General features: G+C 42.1%; 1 protein-coding gene across 1 annotated transcript; it reads left to right on the top strand.

Annotated features, from left to right (window-relative positions):
- The first annotated feature begins 3,091 nt into the window (after window positions 1-3,091).
- AKIRIN1 (akirin 1) lies at window positions 3,092-11,056 on the top strand. Its single transcript, XM_045298899.1, has 5 exons — window positions 3,092-3,105; window positions 5,019-5,191; window positions 6,825-6,959; window positions 8,079-8,150; window positions 9,479-11,056. The coding sequence occupies exons 1-5, from the start codon at window positions 3,092-3,094 to the stop codon at window positions 9,487-9,489; spliced, it is 405 nt and encodes a 134-aa protein (XP_045154834.1). The 3' UTR covers window positions 9,490-11,056.
- Window positions 11,057-15,214: the final 4,158 nt, after the last annotated feature.

The following is a 15,214-nucleotide window of genomic DNA, read 5'->3' as shown; positions in this document are numbered from 1 at the left end:
GGTGCGGGGTGGGAGTGGCGGTGGTCAATGGACGCGAGGCAAATTGACCCACGTACCCCTTCTTTGCCATGAGAAAAGGGAACTGGGGTGCCGCGGGGCCTGGTCGCTTCCGGGGGTGGGAGACATCCGGGAGGACGATGGGGCCACAGCGTCGGTTTTCGTTTGTCCTGGGGCTTGGGGTGCTAGACGATTGGGCCCCAGGGGAACGGTGGAAATACCCCGGGCCGCCCGGGGGGCCTCTCCGCCCCAAAGCCCCCGCCCGGCCTGCACTGGGCCGCCCCGCAGACCCAGTGGGCCTGGGAAAATGGGATTCTGCTCACGAAGCAGGCCGTGGGGAGGGAGCGGGGGTGGGGCGGAATCCTGGGAAGGGGCCTAAGCGTGTGCATGCAAAGCGTGTGCACGCAGTCAGCTCGGTCCCGGAGCTCCTGGGAGACCTCACGTCCACATGCCCCAAGTCTTGAGGGGCCCGAAGCCGCCGCCGGAGTCCCAGAAAACGAGCTCCACCTGATCCATTGGAAGAGACGGGTCCTGTGTTGGTTGGGGCTTTTTCTTTTTATCGCATGGCTATTGTCTTGTACGGTCCGTGGCTTGGAATCCATCGCCCGGTCGTTACCTAGAAGTTGAGAATCCTTCCCTGTATATACAGCAGTTCGGAAAGCAGGAGTTTAACCGTAACCGGGACGGACTCTTTCTCAATAAGGGCGTCCATTGGGAGGAGCTGATGTGACAAATAAAGCAAAGAAACCTAATCGCCCTGCCGGAGCCCAGAGCGTCCGCCTTTTAATATTTAGTCCTTGTAAAGGGCTTGGGGAAGGCGTTTCTTTGTAGCGGCCCCTCCCCCCATTCCTCAAGCGTAAGCAAAACCTTGGCATCGCCTTAAAAATCCTCGTCCCTGTCAGTTTGCAGCGCCTCTAGGCGTTATTTCCTTTTTCCTGCTCCTACCCTCCGTGCTCATAACCCTCACCGCACACAAGTTGCTGGCCAAACTGGTCTTCCAGACTTTCTGCCCTTATTCATGTTCACCTCTTCTTTATCATGACTGGCCTTCAAAGGATTTAGCAACTTTAACCTTAGCTTACCTAGTGAGTCTTAGTTATTTCCTCAAGTCATTTCCTCCGCTCCTTCCCCCACAGGCACACTGAGTTCTATCCTTGCCTCTCCATCCTGATTTCTCCCTCCTCTTTGCTAACCCAAACAGTTCAAGTCGCCCATCTATTATTACTCGGCAAACCTTTGGAAGGCTCTGTGTTCTACTTTCAAATTCCCCTTTGTGTGTTATGTGCCCAGTGAAGTGACGTTTGCATAAGTTCTCTGTAAAGAGTTGTTTAAAAAAAGAAGACAGATGAGAGTACACGTGTATGCGTGTATAGGTGTCCTTGCTTGGTGTATGTGTCTTTGTATATACTGCATGTAGTAGGGGGCTTCAAAAAGTTCTTTGAAAATTTTACTGTCTTTCAATTCCATTTTTCCACTAACTTCTTGAAGCTCCTTAGTACATTCATATCTATATAATAGAGCCCATGGGGGCACAATTCTAGAAACATCTTAAGTACATCCGAACACTTGGTTGGATTGACTTAATGGGCATGAACGCTAAAGACCATCGATTGGGATATCTAGGTCAACGGACATAACAGTTCATAAAGAAGATGTTTTACATTCTAGTTTGATGAGTAGCATCAGTAGTCTTAAAAACTTGTGAGCAGCCATCTAATATACAACTATTGGTGTTGCCTGGAGCAAAGCAGAGTGAAGAAAAGCAAAGACTCATAAAAGCAGTTTATTAATAAACAGAAAGACAGTTTATTCACAGGGCTCATGTCACACAAAATAAAGCCACCTTGAGACCAGACCTTCATGACTAGGGACACAGCAGGGTCTCGATTAGAATAGGAGAAAAATTTAGAACAAAACTCAAATTCATTTTAAAAAGAAAAGACCAGATTTACTATACTGATAAGACATTGGAGTAACTCCCAGGGACTATACCCCAAACAGACCCTTTTAACCTGGAACTGAAGCCACTCCCAGAGGTCACCTTTTAGCCAAAGAATAGGTAGTCCTTGAAGTGACACCCAGGGGGCTTGTGCTCCTTAGAACAATGAACTATACAAGACCAAAGGTGAGAAGGCAAGGAGGGAACTGAAGGGGCAGAACTGGGAAGGTGGAAACACTGTCAGATGCACACTGTGAGATCCGAGGGAGGTCATGGCCAATGTCATGGAACAAATTATAAATTGTTGAATAGAAGGCTAGCTTGATTGAAAACCCCCTAAAACACAAAATGTTGGTGGTTGTTTTGTTTTTAAGATAAAGTAGGGGGTCTTGTGTATCTACTTGTAATGATACCTATTTTTCTAGTGCCCCTGCAAATACCCAAGGGTAGTCGTACACTCTTTCTAGAACTCTAGTCTGCAAAATGTGACGGAAGGTTGCCTTTCCTACCTATGGTTGAGGATCAATTAATTGAGGTAACTGCAAAAAGCATTTTGAAAAGCATAAGCATGACATTCTTCCAGAATTCTGTTGTAGCTCACATTACACTTTAAAAATGGTAGTCGAATGCATATGGAAGCCTGGAAATGACCAGGTGCTATAAATTTAATTTTTACTCAGATCCATCCATCTTGCTCTTCTTGTGTTCAAATATTTAATGTTTTATTTAAGAGAAAACATTTGTCTATAAAGATTGCTCAGTTCTACTCCTAAATGCTTCTTGAACTATATAGTTCTGTCTTAAAAGAAGTATAATTTATTAGGGATTTATTATTTGATACTTTGGCTTAAAAGAAGGGTACCAAAAATCTGAGTATTGGGAGAAGGATAAAGCCAATTAAGGAAAAGTTGAAACAGTGGCTTCATTTTATGACATCCAAGGATGATAACTTTCTGAATGATGGAGAGGCTAGGCTTTTACTTCAGCACTTAGACGTTTATTGAGTGTGATGTGGATAATAAGCATAGAAGATAGAAGGACCGTGCTGACTCCAGGGTGGTATTTAAATGTGAAGTGAGTCTAAATGCTAAGCAATTGATCATGGCTTGGAGGTGGGCCCATAACTTCTGGGTTGAGGTAGCTGGGTTTTGAATAATGTCGGGGAAGAGGTACTGCCACATCTCAGGCAAGGAAAACCGTTTGAACAGAGGCTAAAAAAAAAGAAATTTAAGGAAGGAATAATTTTAAGAAGCTAGGTTGTAGTGGGAGAGCGAACTGGAAAAATAATTAAGGGCCACATCTTAGAAGGCCTTAAAGTCATGTTCAAGAATTTGAATTTTGATCTGTCGTGTCTAGTGGCACTATATAATTATGAAGGATGCATTTAGCTTGACATAACCTGGAGGTTACCTCAAATAGTAACAGGCAAGGATTAAAATTATTACCCACCATTACAAAGGACTCTGCTTTTTTCTGTTTTGAAAAATGCTGTTTCTTGTTTTATGTGACCCTGGGGAGAAAACTGGGGCTACTTCCTGTGTGTGTTTTTCCTGGGGGTGCCATGTTGAGGTTCCTGCTCTTACTAGTCTTTTTTCCAGGCCCACAGTTGTATCTTTCCATTTGTTCACTTGGCCACACCGGAGGTAGTTAAAGGTTTATCAAAGACCATCTGTTCTCATGAGTGTTGTACTCATACTTGTTCTTTCTTGTTTCAAGTCTTTGCAGTGCCTTACATCTTTGTATTGAATTTCCAAGCAGGTATTTGCGTGGAGAATAATACATATTAAAGATGAAGTGAAGACTTCATAAATTCAGAGATCTAAAATACAAACTTCATAGCACTCTTAAAAGAAAGTTTTCTGATTCTGCATTGTTCTCGTATTCAGGCTGAGAGTTACTGAATTCAGAAATACAAATGTGGAAGTACTTTGAGTTCATGGTAGTTCCTGGGCTATATCTCTCATGGCAATTCAAATATCTTTGATATGGATCCTCGTGATTTTAGTAGGTAGACATTTATATTGAAGAGCTAGGCTAAAAATCCCCCAAAGATAAGGCTATAGCAGATTATATACTAGAATAATAGGGAGGGTTTTTCTTGTTTTGTTTTATAAGGAGAATTTATTCTCTGGAAAGTGGATACATATTATACAAAAAAATTAAAAGGCACATCTTTGCAGATTTTATATTGTATAACCCTGTGATATAGTAGGTTATGTGTTGGGTTGAGACCCTCAAGGTCAGCAATAGGAAACTACCAGCCGCCCTGCAGGAGAGAGATGGAGGCTTTCTGCTCTGAGAGTTAGTCTCAGAACCTCATGGGTCAGTTCTGCCCTGCCTTGTAGGGTGCTATGAGTCAGAACTGACTGGACAGCAGTGAGCTTGGGGATGTACTCAATGTGGACAGTGATTTGTGTATCCATATCCTTTTACACAATGTTAGCAAATGTGGTTTTTCATACCTTGGACTCAGAATAGTAATCTAAATCCTACCAAATACTGACTCTGGTGGATAAGTAAGTTCTTTTTTTAAGCCTTGACTGTCAATTCTCCTAGAAATAAATCTCAGCTCTTTCCCTAGTCAATTCTGAGGCTGTGACTACAAGGGTTCTTGGTTTCTCTTCCTTCAAAATTACGAGCCTTTCAGAAGGGACTAGAACTTCATTATTAGAAGGCCCGGATGGTAAGAAACTGACCCCTTAACGCCCCAATGTATGAAACTTGAAAGGAGATCAAAAGTAACTTCCTGTTAGTAAGGGACCATCCCTTTGCCGTAAGCTGTATTAGCTGTCATCCAGCAAACAGCAGACCTGGTCCTCCCTGCTGTAGGAAAACAAATGACGGAACTATCCGTTAGTGTATGCCAAAATTGCTTCTGTTCTTTGCATTGTTGAGATCCTGTGCTGTTTCTGAGACTGTAGGAGTGTCTTAGACAAAGTAAACATTTTCTCATTACTGTTTATATTCGGGGAGGAGGAGATGGTTAAGGGCTGCATGTTACAGGGTGTGTCTGAAATTTAGTCAAAAGACCTTCCTCTTCTCACTCCACTTCTGAAGAACGTTTGAAGAAATGACAATAAAGTATATACTCAAGTTTCTTTCTCTTTTTATTAGAGCAAATTTTCCAGAACATAAAGCAAGAATATAGTCGTTATCAAAGATGGAGACATTTAGAAGTTGTTCTTAATCAGAGCGAAGCTTGTGCTTCGGAAAGTCAGCCTCCCTCCTCAGCCCTCACAGCACCTAGTTCTCCAGGTAAGCATGCTTTGGTGTTGCAAGGCCCATTAAGACTATTGAGTCTTAAAATTGGGAGAGACCTTAGATTGGTTTGGTTGGACTTTCATCCACCCAGTGCAAGCGTACCCGCTATATAACTGCATTGTTTTAATACTATAACTGCTAGCCACAGGGGGCTAAGAGCAAGTCAACTTTAAAATTCAGTTCCTCATTCAAAGTAACCATATTTCAATGCCCAGTAGCGAGGGGTGGCTATCATATTGGACAGCACAGAGGATAGTGTTGCTCTATAATATCACTGATAGGTGATCAGACAATTTGGGCACCAGCTGTCTCTATCAAACAGTCACAGGCCAGTGCTCCTGATCTTGTTTCCCCACACATATTCGACTTTTTAATAGTTCTAAGGGCTCAAAGTTGTTCACTTCAATTCAGAATGGTCTCATCACCTGAGTGCCCTGGTTCTTGAACAACCCCCTTTCTGTTTAAGCTAGCAAATCTCTCATTTTCTCTTGAAATTTTAGTACTATAATTTTGGAAGTAATTGAATATGCTGTGGGCAGAGAAGCAAGTATAAATAATGGCTAGCTACGGGTGTTTTGAACAGATTGCATTTGTAGAGCAAACACTTGACCCTGTTGGTTTTAGTAGGAAATGATTTGTTTCGGGTGTTAGATGCTTTACAGATGACCTAAGAGGGCTGACGAAACAGATTCTCGACTGACCTTTGAGGAGCACCCCGAACTGCTGCTCCTCTCCCAACCACTGTGGAATCCGGCTGCAGTTGCCAGCTCCAGCACCAAGCTGCCCAGTCTTCGCCTCCCTCACCACCAAAATAGATACGTGGTGCCTTCTTACCTCACCCGCTTGTCTTAGATCTGAATTCAGATCTTTCCTGGGTGAAGCAATTTTGAATTTTATCAGACTCTTAAGAGTCACTATAGAAGCAGATTAGAATCTGTCCACTATGTCATATGTGGTTTTAATGTTAGATTTTCCTATTTTCTGGCACTCAGTGGAGAGTTACATTTCTAACTTGACTATTTCATGCACATTGCACTCTTCAGAAGGAGCAAGGTTGAGGGGTGAGGTGCCCAAAGTCTTTCATTGGTACTTCAAAAGAAATGTGGCTGTGCCTGGAAGCTCACTTACATGGATTTACCCTAAGAGCCAATGACTTTGCTGCCCCTTTTATATTGGGCATATCATTGGTCTCTCCAGCCTCACATGCCCCTCTTCTATCTGTATTACCTGGGGAGCTTAAAATAAAAGATTCCTAACTCAGACTAAATCAGAATATGCACCATATATGAAAATTACTGTGCAGAAATTACAGTGCCCCTCTTTGGCTAAACACAGGTCTAAATGATCTCCAAAGATCTGCATAGCTTGCATATGCCATGAAGACATTTTATTCTTTCCTTTGCCAAATGAGCCTCGAGTGCCAGCCCACGTTGTTAAGGGCATCAGAACCTAATTCTGTTCAACAAATGCAGCAACAAAAAACATTTTAAGGCATTCCTTGTGAAGTAGTGAAAAATACAATTTTTCTAAATACACATTCTGTCCTGCGGAGTGTCTGTATCCAAGTGTTGGTTGTGAGCCGTAGAACTAGAATGTGTTATGTAAATTAGAGTTATCTTTTGGCCAGGTTCTTCCTGGATGAAGAAGGACCAGCCCACTTTTACTCTCCGACAAGTTGGAATAATATGTGAGCGCCTCTTAAAAGACTATGAAGATAAAATTCGGGAGGAGTATGAGCAGATCCTCAATACCAAACTAGCAGGTAGGACAAAGTCGTATTCAGTAATGATTAATCCCAGTTAAGTAAAAAGCAGGGGTTCATGCTAGAGGCTTATGAATATTGAAGGTGGTCCTTTTAGTGATTGTAAATAATATATTATGCGGAAGGAAGTTGCATTTGCATTTCTGAAACAAGCTAAGCCAAGCTCTTGCAAAGATCTTCATATGAATGAAGTTACCCAGTGGGGCATTTGGACCAGCTGGTGGGTAAACCAACCTTCCAACAGGTGCCTGGGAGGCCTGGAGTCAGCCTACTCAGACTTCCTGGTAGGATTGGGGAGCCCTCCATCCTGTGAATCTGGAGATAGAGTAGAATAAAAGCAAGGAAAGCCCAGTGCCTGGAACAAAGGGCCTGCACAGTGATGGCAGCAAGTCGAGCTTTCTATGAAAGAAAAGGACCTGAATCTGGAAAGTAAAGTAATACCAGTCTCTAAAAGAGGGTCATACTACAGACTGTAGGCATCCACTTCTATAACTGTATTGTTTGTTAACCTGGTGACCCCACAGCTTGGTTCCTCAGAACGTTAATGTCTGCTTAAAAATTGGAACTAAACTTGTTGCTCCCTTCTCCCACCTCAAAGTTATTCAGACCAGCTGCCTCTATCTAAGTCACTTCTCTGGTCAATTCTTTAGCTACCATTAAATTTTCTTTTCTTTTTTTCTGGGTAGTGAGGTGGGGGGCGGGCGGTGAGGGGTGGAGGGGAGGTGATAGGGGTGTCAGGGGTATGCACAAGAGTCTCCTAAGGGAGGGAGAAAGCCTTTCCAGCTAGCATGGCCAGTATGGTGTTTACGTTTCACTTTTCCATTTTCTTCTCTTGGAAGATGTTTCTTCTGTGGAACTTTATACACTTAAGTGATAGGAAATTTTCTTTTCATTTTCTGGCCTTCTATGTCTTTGTAACAGTTTATGAAGTTCTGAAAGGAGCTTCCTGTCCCATAGGATCAGTACCCAAATCTAGGAACCTGGGATTGGGCTCTTTATATCTGAGCACAAGGAACTAATCTCATATTGAGAGGGAGGGAGTAAACTAACTGGGAAGCTGAGTCTTGAAAATTTGGGAAATGCTTTCTGTGGCTAGTATATACTGTCTTTCCCTCACAGAACAATATGAATCTTTTGTGAAATTCACGCACGATCAGATTATGCGACGATATGGTACAAGGCCAACAAGCTGTAAGTATTGCCAAGTTCTCTTTGAATTTCTTAAGTTCCAAGAGCAAGATTTTGACATTGAATAGCCTGGCTTCCAAGCGTAAAAAGTAATAGAATACCTAACATTTATTTACATATGTGTGTGTCCAACGCTATCTTAAATGTGTAAGCCCTTTAAATCTATACCAGAGATTATTTAATCTTCACTGTAACCCTCTGAGGGAGGCAGAGCTGTTACTAACCCTATGTTGTAGGTGAAATAACATTGCAATCACGAGGTGTCGAAGGGATCGGGTATAAGGCATCATCAGAACAAATAATCTTACCACAGTGAATGATGGGGGGAGTGCGGAGTGGAGACCCAAAGCCCATTTGTAGGCCACTGGAGATCCCCTTGCAGAGGGGTCTCGGGGAGGAGATGAGCCAGTCAGGGTGCGATGTAGCAACGATGAAAAATACAACTTTCCTCTAGTTCCTAAATGCTTCCCCTATCCCACCCCCACTATCATGATCTGAATTCTACTTTTTCAAGTCTGGCTAGACCAGAGGATGTGTACTGTACAGATAGGAACTGGAAACACAGGGGATCCAGGGCGGATGATCCCTTCAGGACCAGTGGTGAGAGTAGCGATTCTGAGAGGGTAAAGGGAGAGTGGGTTGGAAAGAGGGAACCGATTACAAGGACCTATATGTGACCTCCCTGGGGGACGGACAACAGAAAAGTGGGTGAAGGGAGACATCGGACAAGGCAAGATATGGCAAAATAATTTATAAATTATCAAGGGTTCATGAGGGAGGGGGGAGCGGGGAGGAAGGGGAAAAAATGAGGACCAAATGCCGGGGGCTTAAGTGGAGAGGAAATGTTTTGAGCATGATGAGGGCAATGAATGTACAAATGCGCTTTACACAATTGATGTGTGTATGGATTGTGATAAGAGTTGTATGAGCCCCTAATAAAACGATTAAAAAAAAAATTTATCCAAACTTGTATAGCTAGTGGTTCAGGCTAGGATTGCAACCTAGGTAAGTGACTGTGGTTTATTTATTAATTGCTTTGGGGGGAGGAGGTAGTTCTCATAGTTTGTTTAAGAAAGTTGATTCCTTAAGGGAGTTTATGGGGTACATGGTTAGGATTTGTTGATTCTAGACATTTTGCAGCTACTTAAAGCATACATTGTAGATGGTGATACAGCAAGCCTGTGAGCATCGGTCAGATTTAATAACTTTACAGTGGTTTAATCACATATATTATTGCTAAATCACATATATTATTAGTTAATAAGAAAATGGCATATTTGCTAATAACTCCACTCACTGGTTTCTTTCTTTTTTATCCCTGGTTTTTATAGATGTGTCCTGAGGCTTTCTGCATATCTGAGTACCAGGTTTAACCTCAAGAGATGGCTGCTGTACACTTTTTGCAACTGGTTTGATATCACATTTCAGCTCCAACTTTGCATCCTGAGAACACTTCAACGTTTCTGCGGGTCCATTTTTATACAACTTGAAAGACCTTGAAACTTTCTGGTTGCCACAAGCATATCTTTCTTTTCTGCTCATCCAATAAACAGCTGTGCCCTACTGTGATAGATTTTCCAAACAAAATACCTGGAGCAGCAGTTTAGCAAAATATGCCTTCAGTGGCACACAACAAATGGAGTTTCCCCAAGCACAGTTCTGTAAGAAGTGTGTGTGAGAATGTGTGTAAATGTGTGTATGTGTATTTTAAGTTATTATTTGTATTGTGCAAAATTTTTGATCTTGGGGGTTCTGGCTGTGAATATGATGCACGACAATTATGGTTAAAAACATTTGCTTGGTCTACAAAAGATCATTAATGTTTTGCGACCATATTAGTTGTAACAGTGGATTGTTTTATGTATAGGTATTACTGTTAAATACAGGGACTGTTTCCAGGCACAGAGTATGAATCATAAGTTAGAATGGATGTTAGCTGTGATTGAGATGACATAGCAGGGGTCTGCGGTCCTCGGTCTGCAAACCCATGGTGAGGAATTCTAGAACAAACTGGAGCGATGGGCCATTTGACACACAGACTCTGCCGAGCCCTGTGAGAAGAATACTTGGACTCCACGCCTTAAAATACCCACATGGAGTCTGCGCTCACCTCATTCACAGTCTGAGAGCTCCCTGGATACTGACCCTCTCAGGAAGAAAGATCTCCCCGGGAACAAGGGCATCAGGGTTTGCTTGAACATAGCATCGGTGAGCACAGGACTGGGCCAGGCCCCAGCAGCACTGCTGCTTGGAAGGAAGCCGCTTCACCTTTGTGTCAGTCATTACAAACAGAATTTGGATCCTTGGTTGGGGTCCCCAGATTCTTTTCAGAGGTGTCCATGTTCAACTGCTTGGGCTTTGTTTTGGCAACCTCCTGCCTGGAGTTTCTTACAGGCTGTTCTCTACCTGTGCCCAAGGCTGGGGGCAGAGAGTAGCCTTCTTCCAGGCTGTTCTCCACCTGTGCCCAAGGCTGGGGAGCAGAGAGTAGCCTCTGTTTTGAGGAGGTGGAAGTTATGTATGCATTTATTTTTTACTGTGACTTGTTCAGGACCACATTTTACAAAATGCCTTTTTTCATTTATTATTTCTGGAAAGGAAAGTTCTATTAAAATTGTTTTAGTTTGAATATAGACTAGTTTTTTTAATTAGGATTTATTTTGTGGAAAGAAAAAAAACCTGAGTTTAATTCAAATGTATGTCAATACCTTCCAAAGTAAGGTAATATTCAGAGACAGTTGTTCTGATCAGAAGGCTTAGAGAAATTTCTGGAATATTCACATTCGAAGATTCCTTATTAATGAATGTCTTTGACTTAAATCTAACCAAAAACTGCAACATTATTCTTTGTACATTTTCATTATATAGTGTTAACAAGCTTAGTTGCAAACAAATAAAATACTTAAGCTATTTGTTTACCTTGCCTTTTTACTACAGTGATAGTGTTTTATCAATTCAAGTATTTTCTGGGAGGTTGTTATCACCATTTGCCCAGTTCAACATCACATAAAAGGATAGGCCTTTTTAAAGCCCAGCAGTGAGCTTTAAATGATTAATTTTTACTTCCTATTGGAAGAATGATTTATTTCATCTTTTCATTTCCCAAGGTAGTCACTTCTTCCTGGAGAGGAACACAGCAGTGGCTGGAAGGTGGCGGCCCTGCAATGGGATATTCACCCCTAGCCAAGGGAAGGCTGGGCCAGGAGTGGGGCACACTGCCTCATGGTGGGCTCCTGGTCATAGACTCGGTGTCATGGAGTCACTTGCAGATGTCATTCCTTTCCGCTAAAGGACTTCTGGTGGGTTTCTGTAAGGAAGCTAACACCCCCCCACTGCACTCAGAATTGTGGGGCTATTGGGTTAGGTTAAGGGGCCACAGGGGAAATACCGTATGTACTCGAGTATAAGCCAACCTGCATATCAGCCAAGGCACCAAGTTTTACCACAAAAACTACATTAAAAATGTGCTGGAAAACTCGGCTTATACGCAAGTACTTACGGTAAGCATACCACCATGGCTAGGTATTGGGATCTTCTTTAAGGGAGGAGGGAGCCTTATTTCCTTCGTTTATTTTCATTTAGTGAAGTCTTAAGGTACCCCACCCACCCACCCAAAATGAAGTTGTGCTGGGCAGAGCTTTTTTAGCACACATCCTCCCCCACAAGTATTCAGCAACTCCCTTTCTGGTCACAGTGAATTTTTTGGTAAAAGCAGATGCGCTTGAATCTCTATATTTGATGATGGCTGATTTAAGAGAACTGCATGCAGCTATGAAATTGTTTACTGCGGAGAAAAATGCCACAGGAACTGTTGTGATGTTGAACACACAAGGACAGAGCTATGGGAAAAACAAGTGTGCAAGTGGTTTTCTCATTTCAAAAACGTGAAGTGTTGATTGATGACAAACCTCGTTCTGGTTATCTGTCAACTTCCCCAAAGGATGAAAATGTTGACCAACCCATAGTGCATTTGGAGTGTGTTCCACCAGGTCAGACTGTTATCAAACTTTCTATTTAGAGGTTCTGAAATGATTGCATAACAGTGTGCTACAAAAAAGGCCTGATTTGTGGCAGATGGTGGACTGGTTTTGCCACACGACGCCACCTCACACAACCCATCAGTTTTTGGGGAAAAATGGCATGCCTCTTGCCCCATGCACCTTACTCACCTGACCACGGCCCTGTGACTTCTTTTTGTTTCCTTGAATAGAGAGGGATGTGAAAGGACAGCGATTTGACAATGTAGAAGTGGTGAAGGAAAAAAAATGAAGGAGGTGTGGTCAGCCATCCAAACAGGAGTTTGAAAAATGTTTCTAAGAATGGAATAAAAATTTAAAAAAACCAAAACAACAAAAACTAATGGAATCACAGATTAGACAAATGTATTAAGTGTAATGGAGAGTGCTCTGAAGGTGATAAGGTTGTTTTCTGAAAAATTAATACATAGCTTTGAAAAAGGTTTTATTGGTTACCCCCTCGTATATACGATGGGGCTTCAGAAAGCTTGTGGAAAACGACTGAAAAAAAATAGTGGAATTTTCCCCAACACTTTTTTTTGAAGGTGATAGGTTTTGTAAAAACATTTAAATACATAACTTTCGACATTAAGATTCCTGTTTTTTGGGGGGTGGGTACCCCCTCATTGTCTTGACTAGATCAGAGGATAAAGCAGGGCTCAAAGTGCCTGAGCCGTTGGCAAGAGCTCCTCAGGAGTGAGAACATTAGGAAATACAAGAATTTAGGCCACCCGAACACTTGGGAGTCACGCCTACCATGGAGGTGTGGATGGATGGGTGGAAAGTTCTCACTAATGTGCTAGGTGAGGTTTACACGTCAAGTGACTAAACTTGCTGTTGTCGGGAAAGGGGGCCTAAAGGATGTACATTATTGGCTTTTGTCTTTGGAATAATTCCTATAGAGAGGGTATCTAGACAACATGGGCATAGTCTATCCAGTGAAAGTGCTACATAGGCTTCCTTACTGTGATCATCAAACAAGATGACAAACCCTGGCTGCAGCAGCAACTTGGCCTTCTCTCCAGTATGTCTGTGGTTAACCTCAAACTCTTAGAGTCTTGTATTAGAATTTCTACCTTTAAATACTTGAGTAGGAAGAAGATGAATAAGAAATGAAATCAGTAGTGATTTTCAGCAAGTCTATTTTGTAACTATAGCAGAGGTTTCAAATCTATGGCCTGTTTTTATAAATAAAGTTTTATTGGGACACAACCATGCCTTTTCATTTGCAATAATGCCTGTTACTCCTTTCACACTGCAACACCAGAGTTGAGTGGATGTGCCAGTGTAGGCCACAGAAAAAGTGTGCCGACCTCTACTAGAGCAATAATATACATGCTATGTATTCAGAGAGATTTTAAAAGGGCAAATGTTCCATTTATCATGGATTAGTGAGCTACTTGCCCTAATTTGTCATTCACAGTGACATTTAACACCAGGTTGTGAATCATTAGTCTTTATGGAAAAATTCCCTGCTTCTAAGTGAAAACAGTTAAAGTGAATAGCTTACCACAGAAGTTAATGAGCACCTTTTTAGAGCAGTGCTGCTCAAGAATGGGGTCAGAGCACGGACTTGCTGTTGCAGGACAGCAGATTGAGAGTGACACACTGGCATACTTCATTTTGAAAGTTTAGACATAAGAGCACGAGTTTAAAGGTAGTTTATAAATGTTCATAAGGAACTGAGACTTAAACAACCTTGGAGATGGCTTTCTGAAAACAGCTTCAGAGGCGTGATAATCTATGGTTGACTGACCTAGGAAGAACAAGCATGAGTTTGCCTAGGGAATCATCTCCAACTGCCCGCTCCAAATCCTAATTTCAGATAAATAGCACTTGGTTGTATGGTGGGCCTAACATACTATGTATATGATGTTTTCTTCTGCCTCTAACTGATGCTTAATAGTGCCTTGCTCGCAGGTTCCTACTTCTCTGTGGACAGTATATTTGAAAAATTATTTGTTGTATTAAAGTGAGTACAAGAATGGTGGTATCCACCTTCAGAAAGGATACCTGTTGGCCTGTACAACCAATCTTACTTAACATCCTAGTTCCAGTTGAAGATTGGAGGGTCTTTGGATCTTTCGGGTGACCCAGTCAGGTGACATGGCCATGTGAGGTCTGGTTTACTTTTTTCCACCTTGTCTGAAAGGTGTAATCCTTCGAGATCCCAGGGTAAGGTGGTGGTGGTTAGAGGTTGGCAAGGTTCCCATCGTGAGCTGGATTTTGTTTGGTTTGCTTTAAATCGTAACGTGCAGCTCGGGTGCCTGAGGGTTTGTTTCTGGATGGCAAAGGTAGGTTTGAGCTCTCAAGTTTACTTCCCTGACTTCTAAGTTGTGGCTCTATCATTCCTCATCACTTTGCTCTTGATGTTTTTAAGAGTGGTTTTTAATATTTCAGTTGTTTTGTAGTTGGCTTTAACGGTAAGTTGGTCCTAATTACCTGATTCTCCATTTCTAGACCTGGAAGTTTCTTAATATTTTGCCTCAGGAGCTTTGGTTAATTGGTAAAGACTTAAAACCTGGCTTCATGCCCAACTTCCTGTTAATGAAAGATAGACGAGGGGAGCTTCAAAAAGTTCAAGGAGAAATGTCATTGTCTTTTAATCCCATTGCTCCACAAATTTTAAAGCCCCTTCGTCTATAGCAGAAGTTCCTAACCTGTGGGTTGCCTAAGACCATTGGAAAACATATTTCTGATTGTCTTAGGAACCGAGACACCATCACTCTATTTGTATCGAGGAGGGTCCACCCACATGCAGATACGCCCACATACGAGTACCCGGGATGAAGACTTACCCATGCTACACCATGCTTCAAGACAAAATTTCATTTGTTGTTAGAAATATTTCAGAATATATAATTACATAGTTTTTGTGATTAATCACTATGCTTTCATTATGTTCAATTTGTAACAATGAAAATACATCATAAGTGGTCATCTAGCTCAGAAGCAACAAAGCCCACATGGAAGAAGCACACCAGCCTGTGTGATCACGAGGTGGCGAAGGGATCAGTTATCAGGCATCAAACAACAAAAAAATCATATCATTGT

The sequence above is a fragment of the Echinops telfairi genome, unplaced genomic scaffold, assembly GCF_000313985.2.
Source record: "Echinops telfairi isolate 266 unplaced genomic scaffold, ASM31398v2 ScPeMD7_7457;HRSCAF=8495, whole genome shotgun sequence".
NCBI classification, from domain to species: domain Eukaryota; kingdom Metazoa; phylum Chordata; class Mammalia; order Afrosoricida; family Tenrecidae; genus Echinops; species Echinops telfairi.
This window is presented reverse-complemented; position numbering and strand designations above follow the sequence as displayed.

Coding starts and splice junctions, on each gene's coding strand:
- AKIRIN1 (XM_045298899.1), top strand. Junction 5,192..6,824: donor CACAGCACCTAGTTCTCCAG/GTAAGCATGCTT, acceptor TCTTTTGGCCAG/GTTCTTCCTGGATGAAGAAG. Junction 6,960..8,078: donor CCTCAATACCAAACTAGCAG/GTAGGACAAAGT, acceptor TTTCCCTCACAG/AACAATATGAATCTTTTGTG.